The sequence below is a fragment of the Cornus florida genome, unplaced genomic scaffold, assembly GCF_030987335.1.
Source record: "Cornus florida cultivar Cherokee Brave unplaced genomic scaffold, ASM3098733v1 CherokeeBrave_3.0.0_Hap2_Chr06, whole genome shotgun sequence".
Taxonomy (NCBI): Eukaryota; Viridiplantae; Streptophyta; class Magnoliopsida; order Cornales; family Cornaceae; genus Cornus; species Cornus florida.
Window position 1 is genome coordinate 26,571,535 of NW_026775576.1, and position 27,390 is coordinate 26,598,924.

The 27,390-nt window shown below is 36.3% G+C and overlaps 1 protein-coding gene across 5 annotated transcripts; it reads right to left on the bottom strand.

Moving 5' to 3' along the window:
* Positions 1–1,298: 1,298 nt before the first annotated feature.
* On the bottom strand, positions 1,299–27,390 carry LOC132311229 (uncharacterized). Of its 5 annotated transcripts, XM_059809056.1 has the most exons (4): positions 16,299–21,004; positions 15,985–16,208; positions 15,784–15,919; positions 13,041–13,243 (listed from the first exon to the last, which is right to left on the bottom strand). In XM_059809056.1, exons 1-3 carry the CDS (start codon positions 16,753–16,755, stop codon positions 15,890–15,892), a joined length of 711 nt encoding a protein of 236 aa, XP_059665039.1. In that variant the 5' UTR covers positions 16,756–21,004; the 3' UTR covers positions 13,041–13,243; positions 15,784–15,889. The 5 variants fall into 5 exon arrangements, 1 of the variants encoding a protein (XP_059665039.1); XR_009482884.1 differs by lacking the exons at positions 13,041–13,243; positions 15,784–15,919; positions 15,985–16,208; positions 16,299–21,004 and adding exons at positions 1,299–1,539; positions 26,408–27,390; XR_009482885.1 differs by lacking the exons at positions 13,041–13,243; positions 15,784–15,919; positions 15,985–16,208; positions 16,299–21,004 and adding exons at positions 6,699–6,909; positions 26,408–27,390.

Genomic DNA, 27,390 nt, shown 5'->3' on the forward strand with positions numbered 1-27,390 from the left:
TTGGCTAAAATTATATGTATCTCCCAAATCCTACGACCTCATGCTCCCAATCCTAGCGTAAATAGCGCTATTACTCCATGTTTTTAAAACATTAGTTGGCTGATCACATACTTGTGTCCCCAACTAAACCATATTTCCAAACCGGACTAATTAATGAAAAATGAAACACGTATGATACACACATTAAAACGAAATATAATTTTACTTAAGACATGTCCATTCTAGAAAAGAAAACCTCCTTTGAACTCAACTTGCCAAATTATTTCACAAAAGTTCCTTTTATAGTTTCGTAGGTAATCATCCAACCGCGAAACATATCATTTCAACATAGCTTAAAAGCAACATTCATTTGCCTAAGCAAATACTAAAGGGCTTAACCCTCATCCTCCTTATACACAGAACCGTCTAACATGGTTTTATTAAGCAACTTAGAACGTCACAACCTAATCCCCATACTCTTCGGAACGTGATATAAAATCATTTCTTCGTTCTGATAAGAACTCCATTAAATCCCCAAACCCCAGAAGAGTACTTCTTACATAACTCTCTTAGAGATGATATGAAAAATTTAACTATATGTAGATTGATCCACACCAACTCTACTAATATCATTCATTATACTACTAGCGAATAAGATCACCCTCATGCAATCCTTCATCTTCAAGATTTAGTATCCTCTTTCTTGGATATGCTGAAATCTCCTCCCTTAGGATCCTCTTCGGACTCCTACTCTTCACTTGTTTTTTTTTTTTTTTTTTTGTTTTTGAGAACAACTGAAGTTGTGTTGGCCCCAATATGCGGTGACCTAACACCTACACCTTAATCCTTTCTTGGCTTATACTTTCTAAGTAATGCCAACCCCGGAACTAAACCTTCGATCCCAAGTTTTGCTTCTGGCAAAGAACTCGATAACGTACTCCTTTACTCCTTTGGGTCTGTATCGCTTTCGCCTTGGACCCCATCCTCCTTCTAGTGTCAACCATTCCATAACTATGGAATATAATTGACATCAGCTCCTCCTAACGAACCGTAAATAGAGTACAACGAATCCTAATACGGCTTTAAGTTTTAAGAGACGCAACGCGGAAGTCCTATAACAAAAGACACTCCTAAGGACACTTGAACCTGGAATGATCTGATACCAATTATGATACCCCTGGATTTCCAGATGTGGGTTAGCCAGGCCCACGCCCGAACACCCGAGGATATAAAAAACAAATGGCAATAATCGAACACAGAATACAATTATGATAAATAAGAATAAATAAAATTGCTGAAAGAAAACTAAAACAATAATCTAATAATGAAAACCTCATAATAACTTTTATATATAAGAAGTATTCTGGTACATCCAAACCTCCAACATAAATACAACTCGGGAATCCATCCAGTGGACCCCTAATGAAAACCCAACTGAAGATAAACTAAACTAAAAAGGAAATCCAAACTAAATATTAATTGTAGTCCTATGCAATCGGACGAATCAGTGACCGTCTCTACTCAGCATGAATAAGCTCTAAGACTGGACCCGTCCGATACCTGAAAAATAATAGTGGGTCAGGCCCACGAACAAGTTCTATTCTAACTACAATCCAAATAGAGACCCGATAGGCAGATACATCCTAGATATCTCAACAATATCTATCTAGTCCATATATATATATATATATATATATATATATATATATATATATATATATATCCACACTAAAGGACTCTCACTAGACTACAAAGGGGGTCTAAACCTGAATAGAAGGCAACATGTAAAACGCACCAGAGGTGGGTATGATTACCTATACCTAACAGGGTACACCTTAACCTGTCATATACGCACCTTAACCTTCGACTCTGAGACTCAAGCTCATATCGCGGTACCATAAATATATATATATATATATATATATATATATATATAAATCCTTCATAATATAGAAATATAAAACAACCATCTAGTATGTCGTTCAACTATTTTAGTTGGCAAGACATGAATCCATGTAGGATTTAACTGTTTTAGTTAATCCATTCCGTAAGTATAAATATGTAGGAATTAGCATTTTGATCTAATCCATCCTTAATATGCCCCCGTCCCATACCGGTGCATATAATGCATATGATTCCATGTAATTGACAAAATTTAATATAATAATTCAGTAATTAAAATCTAGCACATAAATACATGTAATTGGCAGAACATAGTTTAATAGTTCAGCAATTAGTAACCAAAATAATAATCCATGTAATTGCAGAACATAGTCTATTAATTCAGCAATTAGAATCCAGAGTACGCATAGATCAAGTCTGATAAATAAATGACCCTACTATGTGTCTAAAACAAGATTTGTAATCATGCTATAGTCCGTTAAATTGCTAAATTAAAATTAAGCAATTAAATCCCTCCCATCCGTTAACAGCATGCAAAGTTGTCTACTTTCCTACTGTTCATTCCATTAGCATAACGGTGTAAATTTTGCAATATGAGACTTTAGAATTCCATAAAATTCATTTAGAACCCTCAGCACACTTCCCAAAACAATCCAGAATACCAAACTCGTCCAAACAGTGCCCAGAAAATTCCAAATCACATGTATATAAGAGAGCCTGCTCTCAAAACTTGATCGCAGGCTCTGTCCAAGCATGGAGCCGGCTCCATGCTCCTTGGAGCAGGCTCTAGAAGGGTGGGAGCCAGCTCTCTAACCCCTAGAGCCGGCTCTGCATTTGAGGGAGTCGGCTCCCTCTTCCATAGAGCCGGCTCTCTCCTTCTCTGAGAGCCCTGTACCGTTTCCCTTTGTTTGCTTCGTCTCCGGCCTTTTCTAACCCTTCTATTCTTCATAAATATTGATTTTAACAGTCTAATTTATATTTAGTATCCTCCCAGTCCTTTATTTAAAATGGTTAGCATTAAGAAGAATCATAAAAATAATTACCGATTCAACATGCTTTAAGATCAAACATTGAAATCCAAAATTTGCAAGAACAATTCCAGACTAAATTTAAACACATACAGATAAGCAATTTAACATATATTAAGCATGCAAGATTTAATTAATATCCGATTAAAATCCTAGAGATCATCTAGGTATGCACATAACACAAGTCAAGGGGAGAGAGAGAGAATAGAACTTGCGGGAGATTTTGAATCAAAACCTTGTCGCCGTTGTTGGCCTTAAGGACTCCATCCAAGGACAATCTAGAGGTTTTGATGATAACAAACCATTAATGATGTTTAAGGACTAATGTTTACATTGAGTGTTATATAGATTATTTATATTCATAGAATGACCTAAATGAAACTATAAAGATCATTCAAAGTATTCCATTATTCAAGATCACATCAAGGAAAGCAATGGATACAAAGAAGACATGAAGTTGCAAAGAAGCAAATGTAAAGTCTATCTAGAGATAGCTTGGACTACAATGAGCAAGAAAGCAACTCAAAAAAGGAAGAAAGCAAGTCTACCTAAAAGCCTACACGATTATGGACAAAGCATGAAGAAAGGGGTAGATAGGATGGTGAGTGTTTAGGATTCAATGTCAAAGTATTTATGAATCCATTTGAAGCTCATCTCTATAGGACCATGCATATCATATCATCATTCATATGCTCTTATATCCATTAGCAATAGATTATGCACTTTATTCATATATAATTGCATATGAAGTCATTACTAAAAAGTGAGTTAGTTCAAGCTTGCATAAGCTTTGAAAGAAATCATCATTTGTGCTAGAAATGGTAAGACCATGCACATCAATCATATAATCCATATTAGTCAACAATTAAGGTATGAGAAGCTTTCATTACCATGCGTTGGTAACGGACATTAGGATCCCAGAATGCGCATCATGAAAAACTGTGTTTTTGGCCAAGTATGAAAAATGGATTTTTGAAATAATGATTATTTCAAAATAATTTTTCCTGGTAATAACTCCTTATACTTAAACTAGCCTAAATTGATTTTATTAGAATTTTTGACCAAGTCTACATTGGTCTACATAAGGATTCATTTTTACCAAAACAGTCGGAAATCCAAATTTGTACTAAAACTGAATTTTTACATTTTGATTTAGTTGGATTTTAATTTTCTAGTATTTTTTATTGAATCCAAATGGGGGGTATTTCCTTATTTACATTGTAAATTTAAAGTAAATGGACATATAAATACTGTAAAAGACATATAAATACTGAAAAGATTTAAGTAAATGTCTTTTACATTATTTATATGTCCATTTACTTTAAGTTTACAATGTAAATAAGGTCTGTGCAGATGTCTTGTGTAAATCTGTCTCATCTGTTAACTTAGAACACAACTCATGAAGCAGTAGTTTCATTTCGGCAGACCGAAATGCATAGGCAATATGAATCGGATGACCGATTCTAACAAATTGTTTTAGAACAAAGGAAGAAGGTGTTTCGGTCGACCGAAACACAAGGCTAACTTATTTCGGCCTACCGAAATAAGGCATTCAGCAGATCTCATTTCATTTTGGACGACCGAAACACAATAGTGTGTCATTTTGGTCGACCGAACTTGCCCAGATTTGAATCTGAACGGCTATTTTGCCTTGAACCGCGTGTACAACAGCTCTAATTTTGAATTAGCTGCTAAAACTTTATAAATAGAGTAAGGGGACTTCGGGATTTAATGTTGCTACCATTGAGAAACATTATATAGCATCCAAAGAGCTTTTGTTCTTCATTCATATGATACTCTCTCATCCCACATCATTCATAGAGTCTTGAGCTTCAATCTATTCATATATATACTCTAGAGTGAGCTGAAAGTTGTGAGCTTTGATTTGCATATCAATCTTTGAGAGATATACTTGTATGCAACAAATTTGATCTTCAATTTGTAAGGGCAGGTGTGGCCCAAGGAAGAAGAAGCAAGCTAGCTTCATATTTGTAAGGGTTGGTGTGCCCAAAGGAAGACTAAGAGAGGTTGTCTCTTAGCAAAGTGAAGCAAGGAGTTGTTTCGTGTAAAGGTTTGCTCTCCACCCGTAAGGAGGTGCCATAGTGGATTGGGAAGTCTCAAGAGGGGTCTTGAGCTGAGGAGTAGGAGTTTCCGAACCTCGCTAAAATTACCGTGTGAATGTTTGCAATCTCTCTTCCCTTATCTCCTTTACATTTATGCTATTAATTGCTTATGTCCATATCTTGATTATTGCATAATTGTTAGAGGGTGTTAAGTAGAATTTGCAAATCCGAAAATTGGCCATTATTTGCTATAAACTCTATTCACCCCCCTCTAGAGTCAATACTTGGGCAACAACTGTCTTCCTAAGTTTTTCGATGATGTCCATTCTCTGTCAACCTCCTACTGGTCAACCTTCCCTCCTCCTAGGTCTGTCCTTTAATCCACAGCCAAAACCCTAACGGAAATCTCTCTGTTTTTCTCACAATCTCTCTCTGGTTCTCTCTATATCTCTGGTACGTGAATAGGGTTTTTCCAACCCTTATGCAGACTTATAATAGTATATTTATAGGCATAAATAAAAACCTAGGTCCAATGTTAATCAAAGACGGAAAGCCTAATAAACTTCTAGTCGGCTAACACGTGAGTCATAAAAAGAATAAAACCCTAAGTTCACATTATAATTAATACCTTTAATTTAATCAAATTAATTCATTTAAATAAACTAGTAAACCATTTAAACAATTAAAACTAATTTAATCCAATTAAAGAAAATAAAAATACAATTAAATTACAATAACACTTTAATCCAGTTAAAGAAAAATATAATACAATTAAATTAACAATGAAATAAACAATTCAATTAAAACAAACAAACAATCAATTAATTAAAATAAACAGGCAACCAAACACATAAACAAATAAAAATGCAATAAAATAAAACTTAAAATGCCGAGACTATCCTCTTAAAATTAGGGGTATAACAATGATAGCATCATCTGAAGGTCATGGGAGCAAGATGACACTGGTACTTGAGGTAGAAGTACTTGAAGATTTGGTGGCCCTGATTACTTTGTAAAGATTGGCCAAAGCTGGAAGGGCTTTTCTTTGTACCATGAAAGAGGTTGAGGTAGACATAGAAGGAGTGGCCTGAAGCGAGAACAAGTTTGTATTAGAAAGAAAGAAAGAAAGAAAGAAAGGAGGCGAAGTTTAAAAGTATAAAGACTTGCCTTTAGGATGGAAGGAACTTGGCTCGTAGAAGTTCCACCAGTTCCAGAAGGAATAAATATTCTAGTAGTAGAAGTTGGAATGGGCAGACTTTACTCTTTTTTGCTGGTCAAACTTTCCATGATCGAAGCTTGAAGGGCTAAATCTTCTCCTTGTGCAATTTGTTGGTCCAGATGGATATTCATGAAGTTGTGTCCCATAGAAGAGCATTGTTGGTTAAGTTGGAAGAAAGTTACAAACATCGTAAGGTGGTGAAACTGGAAAGGGACAAAGATTGAGACTTACCAAAACAAGTTCTTTGGATGGTTTTAATTTTTTATGTTTCGGGGAGTCTCTGGGCTGTTCAAACTCTTCTGTTTTGTCTAGATCAAGCATGATTTTTCTTTTTGCCTTTCTAACAATCTTTCCAGAGGGGTTACTGTGATACCCCTCATTTCTAGAGCCACGGGTGATCAAGTCCGAGCACAGATCCGAGGGATACCAAACAATCAATATGTAAACAAGCAGGAATAAAACTGAAGTAAGATTTAAATAACAATAAATAGAAAGAAAACTAATATGAAAACCCTCAAACCTTAAATAATAATTTAATATAATTTAAATCCGTACAACCTGGGAATCCACTTGGTGGACCCCTAAATACAAATCTTTAGATAAATTTACAGAATTAAAATCCAAAACCATAATAGGAAGGAAATCTTATGTAACCGGTAGAGTGAGTGTCTGTATCTGCATTAACACGATCAAACTCTAAGCTGGAACTGGCGAATACCTGAAAAATAGGAGTGGGTCAGGCCCACATGCAAGTTCCAATCTACTACAATCCGTACATAAACCCGATACGCAGATACATCCTAGATAACTCGGCAATATCTACAATAGTCCATAGATATATAAATACACACTATAGGATGCTCACTAGCCTATAACATAATTCAGCCTGGGTAGAAGGTGACATATAAAACACGCTTTCCAGCGGCCAAGTACCTAGACCTACCAGGGAACATTAGCTATATCCAGCTACTCAACCTTTGCGATATACGCACCCTAACCGTGATCAGGAGACTCAAGCTCGTATCACGGTACCATAAATATATATATAAATTCCTTCCTAGTGCAGAAAGATAAAACAAATATCTATTATGTCGTTCAACTGTTTTAGTTGACAGGATATGCATCAATGTAGGATTTAACTGTTTTAGTTAATCTATTCCTTATGTATGAAGGGGCAGGACTTAGCTTTTTTGATCTAATCCATTCCTGATATGTCACCGTCCCATACCGGTACATGTAATGCAAATGATCATAGAATGATGCAACATTTTCAACAGTTCATCAAATTATACCCACGTAATCTAAATAGTTGATATACAGAGTTTAAACAATTCATCAACTTGCAATCCAGAATCCATCCATGTAATTAACATGACAAAGTTTAATAATTCATCAAGTTAAGATCCAGTATCCATCGATATCATTGACAATTTAATTCATTTAATTAAATTTCAACTAACCCATAGTACAGTCCAGCAGTTGACAATATTAACAATAGTAAGAGTCAATTATAAAGCTGAGAATGCCAAACTATAACTCAGAAAAATCTACAGTACTAACCAATAGTTGCTAAAACATAAAGAACAGTTTAACCATTAAAATAACAATCTCCATTTAATTAATGGAACCTAATTTATTAGTTCCTTAATTAAAATCCAACCTATGCACAAATAAGGTCTAATAAATACATGACCCTATTCTGTATCTTACATAGATTTTAGAACCATCCTCCAGTCATCTAAGTTGCTAAATTAAATTTACACAACTAGATACTTTACAATCGCCAACAATGTGCGTCATTACTTAAAACTCCCACACTGTGAAAACCCTTAGCATATTAGGATAAATTATTCATGGTGAGTTCTAATATAGCATAATATCATATTTAGATTCCATGCAATAGTCCGTTAAATTTTTAAAACAAAACTTAGGGCACTAGTCCTTCCTATCCGTTAGCAGCGTACAAAGTCGCTTATTTTTACACTGTTTATTCCATTTGCCCTATGAACCAAAATATACAATTAGAGGAATTAAAAACCCTTGAAAATACTTTTAGAATTCTCATTCCAGTCCCTAAAACCATTTAGAATTTCAAACTTAGCCCAAATAGTGCCCAAACAGCTCCAAAATGCATCCAAACGTGTCTTAACCAAGGGAGCCTGCTCTAAAATAAAAGAGCAGGCTATATTCTACCCAGAGCCAGCTCCCTAACCCCTTAGAGCCGGCTCTAAGAAGGGGGAGATGGCTCCCACAATTTGGAGCCCTCTCTCTCTCACTTTGAGCCTTCTCCTCTGCTCCAAACTCATCTCTGCTTCGTTCGGTTGCCTTCTGTGCTTCCGGCAAAGCTTCCCATCCTATCCCCAAACCTTTGTAGCATCTTTAGAACTCTATTTAAGTTTCTTACAGTCCTAGAACCCCTCATACTCCAGTGTAAATCAATCGACAGAAAGTAAACTCGCAACAGAACAGTTTATGCAACAATAAGTTTAAACTTTAAAAAAAACGCAGAACAAATTACAGAAAAACATCTATCATGCATAGAGTCCGTTTTTAAAAGTTTAATTACGTTCCTGGAGTCTATATAAGATACACAGAACACAAGTTTACAGGAGAGGAATAGATTGAAACTTGCCTTAAGATTCCGGTTTGAAATCTTCATCGTCGTCTCTAAGTTTCAGAGCTTCTCCAAGACTGTTCATTCCTCTAATCACTGCTCCAGTTCAATCTCACAGTAAACCATTCCTTCCTCCTTGATACGACCTTCAGTTACATTGCTGAAAGCCTTTCCCCAGTTTTCCTTTCATGTTTTACCCCTCCGCCTCTCTGTTTCTCTTTTTCTCTAGTTACGGGAACATAGATTGTTTTTTTTTTAAAACCCTTGCCAGACCTACAACTTATATATATATAGGGTCCATTAAAACCCTAATCCTAATTTCCATGACTCATTATTTGACGGCCATACCACATAAACCCTAAACTTAATTTATAAACCATATAAGCCATATATAACACACGTCAGTTAAAACCAATTAATCAATCAATTAAATTAAAACAAATAATCAATTACTTTAAAATACCAATTAATCATCCAATTAAATTAAAACAAATAAGCAATTAATTTAACACAAAAACAATGCTAATTAAACATATAGCCAAATACTCACACAAAACACAAAATCCAAATAATTAAATAAAAATGAAAACAAAATTCAAAGAAAATTTAATTTAAATTCCAACTATATCCTTTTAAATATTAGGGGTATTACATTCTTCCCCCCTAACAAAAGGAATTTCGTCCTCGGAATTCACGAATCTCTGAATTCTTTTATTTTAAATTCAGTTCCATTCCGTTGTAGATTTTGCCGCTATGTACGGGCTCCACTGAATTCCATATCCTTAGAGAAAATTTTATGGTACCATTAGTTAATAAATACCAAAAACTATCCTTATGTTGTATTACGCAACAAATTATCCTTACTCAATATTCACATCAGGACACTAAGTTCATAATCCTTTAAGTGCCATAGAGTACACATAAAATTCCTACACATGCAACGTTGAACATTTTGGTTATGTTGAACTATAGGCTATTGCCTAAATAGATACACAAAATTGATGAAAAGTCAATTTAATACGTAAAACTGACTTTCCTCCACAAACCACGTTGCTTTCTATATGGAAGACATCCCAACCAACCATTTCCAGATAGGAACTCAAAGACACGAGTTCAACCATTTACTAAATTCGACTACCGCCTTCAAACCACGTGCAATCCCCTACAAAAGAGAGTACGTCTCTCCGATGTATCCTTAAAGATGACAAGGTCTTATTATATACCCTCGCTTCACGTCAGACCAACCAGTGAGAGGTCTGTACAACATACTATCCCAAAATCCCAAACATTGTCGCACTAACCCCCTTGTACCAACAACATCACAGATAATAACTGAAAAGCTAAGTAACGCTTTCAATGACCCATGCCAACCTAGGATATATATCCTAAGCATATTTGCCATGATCCAATATTATAGTGCGATTAAATCTCCTATTTAGAGATGCGAAGCATAGTTGTTGCTCCAACACGTTCAAAGACTTCATTGCTATAGCAGTGTTTAATCTTTATAAGAGATAACCACCTACTATAACTCCGTTATTAGTGCAATGTAGAACTGACATAACACGCCAAAACAACACCACTCACAATGATGTCCACCATCGAACTTGCTTATCCACAACTCTTAATCCATATGGAATTAAAATTCCAAACAATGTCGGTACTTTCTACCAACCATCTACCTCCTGATTAGTCCTACTTCCCTGTTGATATAGGAAGTGGCTAAAACCTCCAATGATATTCGAGCCTCAATTTTCCACCTTGTTAGCAGGTGATACACTTTGAGACAGTGATGTTCATGTCTCTATTCGTACCGTCTCACCAAGACGAATCTGGTAAGTCGTGCTGTAACTCTTATCCATTTGACTGCACCGTAAAATTTATGAATTTTACATCTCAGTCACTCCGACCATCCGGGAATCAGTAAGACATCTACCAAGCCTTCTTCAGTACCTTAAACTCCTCTGAGTAAAGTACGACTTCCTATGGGGTCAGCTCAAATATTCTAAGTTGACCGCCTCACTTTCCCTGGTAATAACAAGCGTTAATATTTTCCATATGCTAAAACTCAATTACCTTCTCAGCTGATAAGATCATCCTCCTCCCTATTACTTTCACCAGATGAAGCTTAATGCAAAGTGTGAATCACCACATCTATCCATCCAAGCCATTTCGTAATTCGTGCCATTTGTAGGAACTGATATCTTACTAGTTCCCAAAATAGACAAAGTGAAGCTGATTTAATTTTATCAGTCAACCGATATCCCAACCAGAATCCTGACCCTTGTGTAGAATCAGAAATCTCTCACCCAGATCCGTAGAAACTACTCTGCCAGTCCCGCTCTATCATGAGAAGTGGCCGTAAGGATATAATGATCTCTGACGGTCCATCTAGATTATTTACCAGACATCAGACTTTGAGACATATATTAGATGTTCGGTCTCATCTTCAAGTCTTTACATCTTACTTTTCTAACACAAGTAAGAGTCTATTAGACATCCCGTCTAACTGCAACCGTATATGGAAATCTTTTCATCCTCCAAATAGTTAACAATTTCCGAGCAACAACTACTTGTTGCGAACGGTAACCAAAAAAAATATATATATATTTCCATATTATTTATGTAAATGAGTGGCTCTGCCTTCTCTTTGATATGCATCTCCAGCACCCCCTCCTAATGACACTCCCTGATGAAAAAAAATTCTTGTTTAAGAATTGACTGATGACTAGTAAATCCGTCTACTATCCTCAGTCGGTGTCATTCCAACAAGTACTTAAACCAGTACCAAAATCCTCCTACTGACTTAGCAACACCTATTTAAAATTTTCCTAGAAGATATTCAGCCAAGCCAGTTCCTCCGATAAACCAGCATGACATTACAGCTTATCAAATGAATCTATATCATTTGACTTAAATTGTTGGTTTTCTTATCCCATCCTGAACACATACTATAACCACGCATGTCTAGGTTCATTAGATTGGCTAAAGTTAGATATACTTACCAAATCCTATGATCACATACCTAAAATCCTAGCGTAATTAACGCTATTCCTCTAAAATGGTAGTTAACTGATCACTCACTTGTGTCCCCAACTAAACCATATTCCCAATCCTGAATACTTGACGAAAAAGAAACACATAAAGCACACACAATAAAACACAATAAACCCCTACGTAAAACATCGTTCCTCCTAGCAAAGAAAATCTCTTTTAGAAATCAACTTTACCCGATTGGTTCACAATCTCCTTTCTACAGTTTCGGAGGTAATCATCCAACCTCGAAATATAGCTCAAAACAAACTCCATTTGCCTCAGCAAATGCCAAAGGCTTAACCTTCATCCTCCTTATACACAGAATACAAACTGTCTAATGTAGCTGTATAAAGCAACTTAGATCGTCAAAACCTAATCCCCCTACTTCCCGGAACGTGCTATATAATCTTTGCTTCGTTCTGAGAAGAACTCCATCCGATTCCTAAACCCCTAAAAAGTTCCCTTTATCTACCTCGTTTAAAGGTAAAACACAAGGTTAGCTATCCACCTCAACTTTATGAGTATTGTTCACTATACTATTAGCGAACAAGATCACTTTCACGTGATCCTTGATTTTCAACATTCAATACCTTCTTTCTTGGGTATGTTGAAATCTCCTCCACTAGAATCCTCTTTGGACTCCTATTCCTTGGTTGTCTCCTTTATGAGAACAACTGAAATCGTGTTAGTCCCTTTATACGGCGACCTAAAACACATTCCTATATCCCTCATTGGCTTATACTTCGAAAAGTAGCGCCAACCGGAACTAAACCTTTAATCCCAAGTTCTGCTTCTGATAGAGAACTCGATAATGTACTCCTCTACTTCGTCGGGTCGGATTCGCTGTCGCCTTCGACCCCATCCTCCTTCTAGTGTCAACCATTCCATAATTATGGAATATAATTGACATCAGCTGCTCTTCCTAACGAACCGTAACAGAGTACAACGAATCCTGATATAGCTCTAAGTTTTTAAGAGACGCAACGCGGAAAACTTCTAATGAAAGACACTCTTAAGGACACTAGAACCTGGAGAGCTCTGATACCAACTGTGATACCCCTCGTTTCTAGAGCCACGGGTGATCAAGTCCGAGCACAGATCCGAGGGATACCAAACAATCAATATGTAAACAAGCAGGAATAAAACTGAAGTAAGATTTAAATAACAATAAACAGAAAGAAAACTAATATGAAAACCCTCAAACCTTAAATAATAATTTAATATAATTTAAATCTGTACAACTCGGGAATCCACCTGGTAGACCCCTAAATACAAATCTTTAGATAAATTTACAGAATTAAAATCCAAAACCATAATAGGAACGAAATCCTATGTAACCGGTAGAGTGAGTGTCTGTATCTGCATCAACACGATCAAACTATAAGCTGGAACTGGCGAATACCTGAAAAATAGGAGTGGGTCAGGCCTACATGCAAGTTCCAATCTACTACAATCCGTACATAAACCCGATATGCAAATACATCCTAGATAACTCGGTAATATCTACAATAGTCCATAGATATATAAATACACACTATAGGATGCTCACTAACCTATAACATAGTTCAGCCTGGGTAGAAGGTGACATATAAAACACGCTTTCCAGCGGCCAAGTACTTAGACCTACTAGGGAACATTAGCTATATCCAGCTACTCAACCTTTACGATATACACACCCAACCGTGATCAGGAGACTCAAGCTATCACGGTACCATAATATATATATATAAATTCCTTCCTAGTGCAGAAAGATAAAACAAATATCCATTATGTCGTTCAACTGTTTTAGTTGACAGGACATGCATCCATGTAGGATTTAACTGTTTTAGTTAATCCATTCCTTATGTATGAAGGGGTAGGACTTAGCTTTTTTGATCTAATCCATCCCTGATATGTCACCGTCCCATACCGGTACATATAATGCAAATAATCCTAGAATAATGCAACATTTTCAATAGTTCATCAAATCATACCCACGTAATCTAAATAGTTGATATACAGAGTTTAAACAGTTCATCAACTTGCAATCCAGAATCCATCAATGTAATTAATAAGACAAAGTTTAATAATTCATCAAGTTAAGATCCAGTATCCATCGATGTCATTGATAATTTAATTCATTTAATTAAATTTCAACTAACCCATAGTACAGTCCAGCAGTTGACAATATTAACAATAGTAAGAGTCAATTATAAAGCTGAGAATGCCAAACTATAACTCAGAAAAATCCATAGTACTAACCAATAGTTGCTGAAACATAAAGAACAGTTTAACCATTAAAATAACAATCTCCATTTAATTAATGGAACCTAATTTATTAGTTCCTTAATTAAAATCCAACCTATGCACAAATAAGGTCTAATAAATACATGACCCTATTCTGTATCTTACATAGATTTTAGAACCATCCTCCAGTCATCTAAGTTGCTAAATTAAATTTACACAACTAGATACTTTACAATCGCCAACAATGTGCGTCATTACTTACCACACTATGAAAACCCTTAGCATATTAGGATAAATTATTCATGGTGAGTTCTAATATAGCATAATATCATATTTAGATTCCATGCAATAGTCCGTTAAATTTTTAAAACAAAACTTAGCGCACTAGTCCTTCCTATCCGTTAGCAGCGTACAAAGTCGCTTATTTTTACACTGTTTATTCCATTTGCCCTATGAACCAAAATATATAATTAGAGGAATTAAAAACCCTTGAAAATACTTTTAGAATTCTCATTCCAGTCCCTAAAACCATTTAGAATTTCAAACTTAGCCCAAACAGTGCCCAAACAGCTCCAAAATGCATCCAAACGTGTCTTAACCAAGGGAGCCTGCTCTAAAATAAAAGAGCAGGCTCTATTCTACCCAGAGCCAGCTACCTAACCCCTTAGAGCCGGCTCTAAGAAGGGGGAGATGGCTCCCACAATTTGGAGCCCTCTCTCTCTCACTTTGAGCCTTCTCCTCTGCTCCAAACTCATCTCTGCTTCGTTCGGTTGCCTTCTGTGCTTCCGGCAAAGCTTCCCATCCTATCCCTAACCCTTTGTAGCATCTTTAGAACTCTATTTAAGTTTCTTACAGTCCTAGAACACCTCATACTCCAGTGTAAATCAATCGACAGAAAGTAAACTCGCAACAGAACAGTTTATGCAACAATAAGTTTAAACTTAAAAAAAAACGCAGAACAAATTACAGAAAAACATCTAGCATGCATAAAGTCCATTTTTAAAATTTTAATTACGTTCCTGGAGTCTATATAAGATACACAGAACACAAGTTTACAGGAGAGGAATAGATTGAAACTTGCCTTAAGATTCCGGTTTGAAATCTTCATCGTCGTCTCTAAGTTTCAGAGCTTCTCCAAGACTGTTCATTCCTCTAATCACTGCTCCAGTTCAATCTCACAGTAAACCATTCCTTCCTCCTTGATACGACCTTCAGTTACATTGCTGAAAGCCTTTCCCCAGTTTTCCTTTCATGTTTTACCCCTCCGCCTCTCTGTTTCTCTTTTTCTCTAGTTACGGGAACATAGTTTGTTTTTTTTTTTAAAACCCTTGCCAGACCTATAACTTATATATATATAGGGTCCATTAAAACCCTAATCCTAATTTCCATGACTCATTATATGACGGCCATACCACATAAACCCTAAACTTAATTTATAAACCATATAAGCCATATATAACACACGTCAGTTAAAACCAATTAATCAATCAATTAAATTAAAACAAATAATCAATTACTTTAAAATACCAATTAATCATCCAATTAAATTAAAACAAATAAGCAATTAATTTAACACAAAAACAATGCTAATTAAACATATAGCCAAATACTCACACAAAACACAAATTCCAAATAATAAAATAGAAATGAAAACAAAATTCAAAGAAAATTTAATTTAAATTCCAACTATATCCTTTTAAATATTAGGGGTATTACAGTTATGCACTTTGAGGGCTTTGCTAGAATGTTGAGCAGCGGTTTGGCCTTTGGAAATACCGACTTCACCATCAGAGAAATCTTCATCCAGAGAGGAGAATTGTGGCTAAAATTCTTTTTTGACAATAGCCAGTTCCTGTAAAAGGAGATGTAAGTAAAATCCAGAATGTAGAAAAACTAAGTCTAACCATATTGAAGTACCTTAAAGGTTTTTCCTTTTCTCTTTGCTTTGTATAAAGCATCCTCCTCCTCTTCTAGTATTTCTTCTTCAACTTCTTCTTCCTTTTCTTGTTTGTCACTTGAGGAAAGACTTTCGATACTTACATCACCAGTTTTGGTGACACCTTCAATTTTGCTAGTTATTGCAGTGGTTTTCTCCCCACCTTCATCTTCTTCACTTTCCTCGAGTATTTTTTCCTCTCCATCTAAAATTACCAAATCTCATAATATAGAAGATTAATGGAAGTTAAAGGAAAAGATGAAGAGACAGAATTTATAGTAAAATGTATGTTCACCTGGAGACAAGGGTTTGAAAGACACCAGTATGGAATCAGAGACAGCCTTATGATTTTTTGTCCGGGTAAAGGAAATATAAGCTGACCACCATACATCAAATTCACTGGTTGACCGAGGCTTGCTAGTATGGCCTTGGAAATTAAAAGCTGCTCTTTCCGCTGCATAAGCCTTATCAATTACTACAAATTGGTCAGCATCGGTAAGCCTTACTTGAAGATTAAAGAACCTGTTATAGGACTTATAGGGTGGCAACGGAATCATTTGGGTAATACCCATTTGCCTAGGCAGTTGACCTGGATTGTAAAACTCAACACCGCAAAAGCTATTTTTTAAAATGGGCTGGGCAGTGCTATAATGGAGATCACGGGTGAGAAGACAGCTAGCCCAAATATTTTTCCAATCTTCAGAATATTTTTTGGTAGACACTCCAGGAGATGGAACCAACCATGATGGCATGCGACCAACGGCAGTAAATGGATCAAAGAACCCATCATCACCAGTCTCACATTGATTGTAGAAATATTCGAAGTTTTCAGCAAAGCTGAAAGGAGAAGGATCTGCTGTTGCTAAATAATGGCACAGAAGAGATTTTCTAGTTGGAGTGGCTAGGGGTTAAGTTTTATTTTGGAAATACACTTTAAGCCACATCTGGAATAACCAGAAGGGGACTTGAAACATTGAAAACTTTGAAGCAAGTAGGTCATGTAGACCTCTATATAAGTGAGAGAACACGAGAGGAGCCAGTGCCAAATCTCCATTTTTGGCTAAGGAAACGGCTACTTGAATAAAGTCCTTTGTTACTTGGCCAGATGGAACACATAATAAATGGCCAGAAAGCCAACAGATCAGGAAAGCAATGTGTTCATCTTCTTGAACTGGGCCGGTTTTCTTGCAGTGTTTGATGAAAGAAAGATGGGAGGAGATAAATTTCTTACTTCCAAAGGTTTTGGTAGGGAAAAAGAATTGCTCAATGAAGAGGGTGGCACTTACATCATCTCCATGGGGTTTAAGACCTGTAATGCAACAAATATCTCTCAAAGTAAGGGACATCATTCCACATTTAAGGTGGAGAGAATTGGTGGTTGAAGACCAAAAGAAAAGAGCTGGGAAAAAGGAGATTTGGATCATGCGTAATGGAAGACTTACTAATTTGAATGATGTCAAAGATGCCCTATTTTTTCCATTGAGAGGAAATCTTTTCATCTTTGGAGAGACGAATCACCCAGGAAGACCAAGATGAACGGTATGTTGGCCAAATTTTTATGCTGAGAGAGGGCTTCACTTTTTTTCCTTTCTTTGAAATGAGGGGAAATTCTGAATCAAAGGGGAGAGAAGACTTACCAGAAAGGTAGAATTCGGCCAATTCAGAAGGAGCTACGTTAGTAAAAGCTGGACCCAGTCCAACTGAAGAGTCTTTAAAATGAACCAGAGGCTCAAGATAAAGCCTAGTAGGGTTTAAGGACTTCAATAGTACTTGAACTTGATGGTTATGGCTTCGAGTTTTCTTTTCCTTTAGGGTTTTTTGGGTGGAGAGGAAGAAAGTAGAAGAGAGAAGAATAGGGTTTTTTGTGGTTAAGTGGTGAGGATGGAAGATATATATATAGAAATGATGAGGGAGGTATTAAAGTTCAGATACGTTTTTCTAGGATTGGTAGTTGGGGTTATCGAAATTTAAAAGGGAAGTTTTTTAAAGATTTTGGAAGATAGATGGTTTAGTGCCATAGATGGGTAAGAGTTTTATGGAAACACAGAATGTGCTTTGTTTGGCAGCGGAAAAGAATGGCGCAGAAAAGATCGAAAAACCAGCCGAATAATGCGCAGAAGATTTTATTGGATATAATGATTACGTTGAGTTTCCAAGAGTCCAAGAACGCCTTTTGAGGGTTGATAGCTGGAGAGTTTCAAATTTAAAAAATGGAAATAACAAGGATTGGGAAGTCTGATAGTCTAGTACCATAAATGGATAGGACTCTTGATGGAATATGGAATTAATGGGGTTGTTGCAGAAAAGGCCGAGGGAGCAGCCACGTGTTACATAGGAGCTTTCCTTTTAAGGATTATTTTTTGGTTTTCCATGAATCAAAGAGCATATTTAGAGGGGTTTAGTTGGAATTTTGAAATTCAAAAAAGAAGGAAGTAGTGCGATATTGTGGGATGCATCTTTTTAACTAACGACAAAGGAGATTGGTGTGTAACAGCTGTATGAAACGTTGAAGGTTGAATTATTATGATGGTTATATTGAAGATCAAGTGGGCCGTGATGGCGAAGGTTCAAATCTCATGCCTTGTCATCAAATTGTTCCACAGGGCATGGAATTTGGGGGGCAAATGTTTACTCAATTATTTTTGTTCAATAGAAAGATGACAAATGACGAGTTTTAGCGAGCTTGCCATATTGGATTGATACACTAATTATCCAACAGAGGAAGGTGTGACATGGAATTATTGACCTGGTTTTACCAATACATAAGAGGTACATGGCGAGGTCTAATGGAACTCGCCACGTTGGATCGTAATTCTGGCAAAAAATATTCTTTTGGGACATTGAAACTATGTAGTTTCATTAGAAGAACGATTGGTCAAGATAAATTCCACCACTGGAATTATTGATTAAAAGAAAGTGGTGAGTCTTGGTAGGACTTACCAACTTTGGATTTAATGGCCTAAAAAGTATAAGAAGGTGGCATGGAGTTACTATAATGAGTGCAACCTCATAAGAATATTCGAGTTAAATATCAACCAACCAATGGTTTAACAACATGTGGTGAGTTTTATTAAACTTACCACGGCAGATTAATTCTTTTAAAGTTGATTTTATTGGAAGATCCTATTTTTATGGGATACCAATTAAATGGATATTTTTTCATTTAAAATCAAAATTGACCAAGCCAAGAGAGGAGAACGTGGAGGCTATATTTTCTCCTTCTTTTTAGGAAACTTCAGTGGCTTGTCTAAACCTAGTCAGTCTTCGTTGCTACAATTTTTGCAAGACACGTGGGTTTAATATATTTATATATATATTAAACCCACGATTTAAAAGTTGTTTGTACCCAGAGAGCATGAGGCCATGAAAATAGGTAGGAATGTTTGTTTGAGGAAAGTTGTAGAAAGTTAAGGAAACATGGGAGGATTCAACCCACGATAAAGAAAACCACCGGAGTCCAGGAACCACGATGTCATTGGGAGGAAAGTCTGAAGAAGGTAAGTTACAGGGGTTGAGGATGCTAACCCACGATGAGAAGAACACTGAAATTCAGGGGTTCATGGCGTCGTGGAGTCTAAAGTCGTAAGAAAAGAAGGAGAATGGGTGATAAGTTGTATCGTGGATGTATATATGTGCACATTTATGATGGAAAAACGATTAATTTACACGATTAAGGGGACATGGAGTACGTCAGTTGAAGGTGGTGGTGTCTCATGTAACTACTACCATCGACTGAAGTGGTTGTCGAATAATTTGGATGACAAGGCCACTAAAATCGTGCTTAAAGAAAGGAGAACAAAAGACATGAGGCATGTGTCAGTTTATGGAGAAGACAAGTGGAAGACCACTCTAAAACTACCCACGATATAAGTTCATAGAAGAGAAAAGGAACATGGTTCAAGTAAGATATTAGAAGAAATATATAGCAAGAGATAGGAGGAAAAAGATGGTGGCATAAATAAAAGGAATTGCCAAGCACATGGGACACTTGGTAGTATCAGACCAGGCCAAGTGGAGGTTGCTGAAGTCGCAACATCTCAATTATTGCATACAAGGAGGTCTATAAATAGTGCACTAAGGATTAACTTGCAAGCCCTGCTCAACGCACGCAACACAACTCAAAGGTTTATCAACACAAGCATCTTTGCTTTCATCTCTCATTTCAACAATGAGTTTACACTATGTCTAAACCTAGCACCTTGCTAGTACATGTATTTCCATTCCAGCAATGAATTTACATTCTTTTAAGTTAAGTCAAGCACTTTGCTATATATAGCATTCATTTCAGCAATGAATTCTCATAATGCTTGAGTTAAGTCCAGTACTATTTTGCTACTTCCAGCCTAGCACTGCATTTCCATGTCTCTAATTTCCAGTCATGCACCTCAATTATCCTAATTTCCAGTCTTGCACTTTAAATTGCTTTAATTTTCAGCACTTGCATTTCAATACCGTCTTCATTTCCATTAGCCATAGAATAGTTTGAAGTCCTTGTTCAAAGGCAAAAAAGACCCTTCGAAGGTGGTCATTTCAGACTTTCGTACAATCGTCTGATCCCTACAACTTTCCAACTGGATAACCGTTTAGATTTCTACTTTGGAACTACTGCAGTTCCTGGCACGCCCGCAACTCACTCCTACTTTTCATTCACTTGGAAAGTGGAACCATGGATTTTCACGAGCCGAACAGTTTACTTTGAATGCATTTTAGATTTTTATTTTTTATTTATTTTAATTGACAATACACTGGTCATTTTATTTTTGCGCCACGCCGATGGTAAGTAGAAATTTTCTACTCATATTATCTTGTGTGTGTGTGTGTGTGTGTGTATATTTATATATGATTCTTTTGTTTAATTAAGGAATTCATTGATTTAAGCATTCTCTTAATTTAAGAAATTCCTTGATATTTGGAATCATAATCCCTTGCACGTGGTGAATAATGTCACGAGCTTCTACCAGCGTCAATTTGGCTTTATTAAGTTTTTTGAGTGTAAAAAGCCATGACAGATAATTTTGGTTAAAGATATATATATATATATATATATATATATATATATATATATATATATATATATATTTCCTTGAGGCTCATTTTAGCATTCAACAATAAGTCGACACGATCTTTTATTGAAAAAGGAGTATAAGGTGGTTGCACAAAATTAATAGTTGCTTCAATATGTAGAACCAACAGTATTCATGATAATAAATCATCATCTTCAACAAGTTTCTCACTTTTATCAATAAAATCTGAGATCAAGAGGTCACGCATTTAATTATTTTGTAATTGATTTTTCAATTGAAGAATACGAGTACGAGATTGCGAAGCATGTCACTTTTCTAAAGTTAGACAAACAGCACCAGAAGTACCTAAACGAGCCACTGTTAACAATATTGGGGAGTTGAGAGGTGTTAATTTAACTTGGAATGATTTGATCATGGTGTTGCCATTCTACATAGTTATGGTAGTTGCTTTGCCGCTTAAGTCTTTGTGAACTGTTCGATCTGGACATGATCTTGTTCCTATTGGGAAACGTGCTAGTTTTAAAACTTTTTGAGGGATTTTGATTCATAGATCTTGATTCATCACATAGAGACAAGTTTTATACAAAAATAAAATATGATGTTTCATTTAATAAAACTAGATTGAATACTTACATCAAAGGTTTGAGTAAACCTTTAAATCTTTCTTCTAAAGTGAATGTTCTCACTTATTGTAGATCCCTTAGCAAGATGCCTTCTCCTTCGATCTCCATCTTTTTGGTAATTGTTTTGCCTTTAGGAATCACTCATAAGCCTCCATGAATGACCTTGGAAAACTAGGCTTGTGGGAACCTCCATTAGATGAGAACATAAACCCTAATTTTCTAAAGAGAGAAAATATATTCCTTTTTTCTTCTACTAAAAATCACCCTTAAAATATACATAGACCATGTATATTTATAGGCAACATAAAGGTAAAGAAAAGGAAATAACTAATCCTTCTCAATCTCTAATTCACATGTCTCAAATCTAATATGATTCCAATATCAAGTTGGGTTATGAGTGAGAATCCTTTGAGCTTATTATTTTATTGGCTACAATGAATTAATAATTAGCCCGGTCCATGGACCCAATTTAATCAATTCATAAATTAATTTCTACTCCACTAAAAGAAATTAATTGAACTCCAATTAAATAATAAATAACCTCTAAGTCAATATTGCACTTTGATCCCTCTATACATAATTAGTTATCGGATAAATAAAGCCATCAATCCGACTACTTAATTAATATATTTATTTTGGTACCATTGATTATTTCTGACTCGATCACAATAAAACATTTGTTTGACAAAAATAATAATTTAAATAAATAAATATATAATAAATCATTTTGTCTAAAAACATACGAAGCTCTTCGAATTTACTTGTGATCAACCATAATCAATACAAAATAAATACAAGTAGCAATGATGCAAATATTGAAAATATGATCCTCTAACTATTAATTACATAACTACCCAAAGTGTCGGTCTAAAGATCCCGAAGAATCCGCCGAGCAAATCAAAGTAATTATTAATTAATAAAAGAGTCTATAATTTTCTCATGCTTAAGAGTCAAATGCCATGACGGTGATAGGAAGTAATTGCATATGACGGCTCTCGCAATATATCTCAACCTAACGCGGATCCAGTTCAAGTCTTAATTAATTATGAGCCCATCCATAATTACCAACTATGAACCATTTATGATTACTATTTATATTCATGTATTGATCGCCATCACATACATATATAAATATCTCTTGTAATCAAGTGGATACTATCAATTCTATAATGAATCGAAACATAATACATTGAATTCACCAATTGTATAAAACCTAAATATTTCAGAAACGTCAGGAACTTATGTCACTTTAATCTAAATAATTTGCTATGCCAGGGCATATAAATCACAATAGTTCCATCAACAGAACCAATCAAATTCTTGCTCCGAAGAACGGGTAGAAATTGAGCTGGCTAAAGTTCATAGTTATTGCAATCAAGTTGGATGGAAATCATGTGTGACAGGTTTGGTACTACGACCCTACCTGACTTTTGAACAGATTTTATCGTGCAGAAGGAATCACAATTAACAAGTAATTAAGAGCCAGAGAAAATGGAGGTCATACAATTTATGGCTCTGATATCATGAAAGATAATCTTAGTAAGAGCTTCAAACTCACATCCCTCTTTCATTACTTTGAACATGTATTTTATACAAGCTTACATGAGCAATAATTAAACGTTTGGTGTGTAGGAATGAAATAGAATGCAAGTGAGAATGGAATGGAATGGTCATTCTCATTCTATTGTTTGGTTGCAAATATGAAATCTATAAGAATGGACTAATGTAAAATTTAGAAAGTAATGAATTTTAAATTGAATTCTTCAAAATACCCCTGTTAGTCACAAATAATTTTAATTGACAAAATAACATTAAGAAATGGTGGCGATGGTTGATGGTGGTGGCGATGGAGGTGGAGGTCGCGGTGGTGGTAACGGTGGAAGGCACCGGTATGTGGTGTAGGTGATGACGGTGGAAGGTAGTGGCGGTGGTGGTGGAAGACGACAGTGGTGTAGGTGGTGGTGGAAGGCAGTGAAGGTGACAGTGGTGGTGGAAGATGGCAGTGGATGTGGTGGTGGAGGTGGCGACGGTTGTGGAAGGTGGTGGTGGTAATGGAAGTCGATGGTGGTAGTGGTGGAGGTGGAGGTGACGGCGGTAGAGGTGGAAGGTGGTGGTGGTGATTAAAGTCAGTGGCAGTGGCGGTGGAGGTGACGACGGCAGCGGTGGTAGGTGGCGGTGGTGATTAAAGTCAGTGGCGGTGGCGGTGGAGGTGACTACGGCAGCGATGGAAGGTGGCGGTGGTGATGGAAGTCGGTGTCAGTAGAAGTAGAGGTGGCGGCGCTAGTAGTGAAGGTGATGGTGGTGGTGATGAGAGTCGATGACGGCAGTGGTGGAGGAGGCATTAGTGGTAGAGGTAGAGGTGGAGGTGGCGGCGTCGGTGGTGGTGGTGATGGAAGTCTATTGCGGTGGAGGTGGAGATGCCAATGGCGGTAGTGGAGAGGGGTGGTGGTGATGGAAGTTGGTGGCAGTGGCGATGGAGGTGCTGGTAGAGGTGGAGGCGGCAGTGGTAGAAGGTAGTAGTGGTGATGGAAGTCAGTGGCGGTAGTGGTAGAGGTGGTGGTGGAAGGTAGTGGAGGAGGCGACAGCGTGATGGTGGTGGAAGGCAGCTACGGTGGTGGCGGTGATAGTGACGGTGGTGGAAGTGGTGGAAGGCGACAACAGTGGTGGTAATAATGACGGTGGTGGTGGTGGTAATAATGACGGTGGTGGTGGTGGTGGTGGTGGCAATGACGGTGGTGGAAGGCAGTGGAGGTGGCGGTGGTTGAAAGTGGTAATGGTGGAAGGCGGTGGAAATGATGGAAGTCGCTGGTGGTGGTGGTGGCCATAGTAGAGGTGGCGGTGGCTAAATGTAGTGGACGTGGCGATGGTGTGTTGGTTGGAGGTGACGGTGGTGTGTTGGTTGAAGGTGGCAATAATGGTGGCAGTGGTAGTGACGGTGGTGGAAGGTAATGTAGGTGGTGGTGATTGTGAAAATCGACGGTGGTTGTGGTGAAAGGTGGTGATGGTTTTTGGACTTAGAGCATTTGTGTGTTTTTGAGAACTTGATTTTTTAAAAAATATGACTTGAGGATGGAATGGCCGTTCCATAGGTTTAGTTGTGGAATGGATTTTCATTTATATGAATGGATTTTCATTCCAAAGGAATGGCCATTCCCACTTTAAATTGCACACCAAACAAAGAAATGATTCGAATTGACATTTCATTCTATTCTTGCACATCAAAAATAGCATAAGAGATTATGATTCCAAATGTCAATAAATTCCTTCAATAAACAAAATAATCATATACATATATATACAAGATCAGGGGTGGAGATAGGGGTGCGCTATGGGCAATGGGCCCCCAAAGTTTTTCAAAATTTTTTATAGTACCCCCCAAAAATATTTAATTCATAAAAAATACTTAACTTATGGTCCTAAAATTCATTGAAAATTTCAATTGATCCCCGTCGATATTTTTTTTTACAAAACACATACAAGTTCCAAAATAGAGAGTATAACAATAAATTTGACTTGTGTACTTTGAAACTTATAGAAAAATTTAAATTTAGACCATTTTAACCACACTCTTAGAAACACAAATCTTGTGAAACAAAATTTAGGTTCATTTAAATTTAGACCATTTTAACCACTCTTGGAAACACAAATCTTGTGAAACAAAATTTAGGTTCATTCTTATTGTAATTTTTTCCAAAAAAAATATATACTAATACTTTTGTCACTTGTTAAATGACAATTTATATGACTACTATTTGTATTCATAGTTTTCATTCTATTATGACGTGTGAGAGTGTTGTAATTGGTCGAAGCAGGGGTGCTTGTGGACAGGGGGAGTGCTGAGTGCATCCTATAGTGAGTTTAGATGCGTGCAGAGAGTGAAACAGTTGTGTGTACTCTTGCAACATTCATGTGTGTGTACTCTTGCAACATTCGTAGTGGAAGAAGGCTGAGGTTCCATAACTCCAAAGTTTTTTAACACCTCATTGAGGTTTTTCCTTGTAAAACAAATTTGGTGTTGTGGACTGTGTTAGTGGCATTTTATCAAATAGTGTTCTACAATCAGGGTTTTCTAGCAGCCAAGACAGTATTATAGAATGTGGTCATTATCTTAGCTCAAGCAAAGTCATATAAGTTCTCAGTAACAAGGAAATAAATTAAACAAACCAAATTACCCCTGCCCCTCTTGGTTTATAATATATGTGTGTTTTAATTAGTTGGATTTGTGGGCTTTTCTTCATTCTTTTTTTCTAATATTATTGTTCTTTTGTACAAAATAATAACTACTGAACAAAAAAAAAAAAAAAAAATCATTACTAATCGATATTGTCTTTGTATTTATTATTAATTTTTGGAAATTTTTGTCCTACTATGGTCGAAAATTCCTTCACTAGTTTAAATTCTTGCTCACGTGTTTTTAAAACTCTACTAAACAAATAGGGTGAAGATTATGTTCACACTTTCACACTAATCAAGGCCAACAATAAAACAGAAAGGAATTACACTTCACGTGCATTTCTGTCGTTATTTCAATAATTAAATTGCATTGACAAGAATGTGTGGTATTGTACTAGCCAAAAGGTTAATTAAACAATGTGTGGACTAGCCAACAATGGTGTGAAATTTACAAGGTCAAGAATGTGTAGTAGCCAACAATGGTGTGACATTTGTAAGCTTCATGTGAATCATGTGTGTATATTAAACAACAATTAACATTCTCAAAATTAAATAATCAAAACTATTTTGACGAGAAGCACTACCTACTTGCCGTCCACCACTGAGTTTGATCAATTACGAAAATACCCTTCTTAGATCACCATGATTTGACGTTTCCCAAACCTGAAGATTTAGGGGTAGTTTTCGAATTGCCATTGATTAGTGGGCCACATGAAAAATCATTCGTCGACTTTACGCATCAACAATGGACCGATCAAGGGCCCGTTTAAATTATGAGCTCTAGAAGATTCCGGTGGTGCTAATTTAAAATTACCAGAACACCCTTGTTAATAAAATTTTCATTTCATATATATATATATATATATATTTTTTTTTTCACAATTTGTCTCAATTATTGGAACAAATTTTTTCTTCTTTGCACTTTGTAGTTCTTTTTCATTTGAATAATTCCTCACTGTGAAGTTTTTGAGAAAAGAACAATAAGTTTTAAATATTAAATTGTCTTTTAAGTAAAAATATAAATGTAGACAGGGCCGGAGCCGATTTGAATTCAGGGGGCGGTGGGAATTTTTATTTTTATTTAAAAAAAAAAAATAAGAATAAGAAGAAGAAGAAGGAAAAGAAAAAAGAAAATAAAAATGAATTTTAAAACAAACAAATCAGAGCGCGATTAAATAAGGAGAATTTAACCTTTTTAAAAAGGTAATTTGGGCTCCTCTGCAACTCTTGGACCTCTCACCGTACACCTCCTCAATCTCGGCCCTCTCTGTACCTCCTCTGCTCACATTCTTTGATTCTCTAATTTCTCTCTTCTTTGTCCTCAAACTCTCTCTGTGTCTCTCTTTGAGTCTGTAAATTCACCTGGTGCATAACACATACTATATAAGCAATTGTCCACCGACCGAACAACTCTCACCACAAATATTTTTTCAAAAAGCAATTGGGTCCCGCCACATCATCTCTTTATTCACACTCAGAGCACGCAACCACAAAATACATAAGACCAAAAACAAACAAGGCCGTGAAGAAAGCCAAACAAAAACCGCTTTCTTTTTTTTCTTTTTAC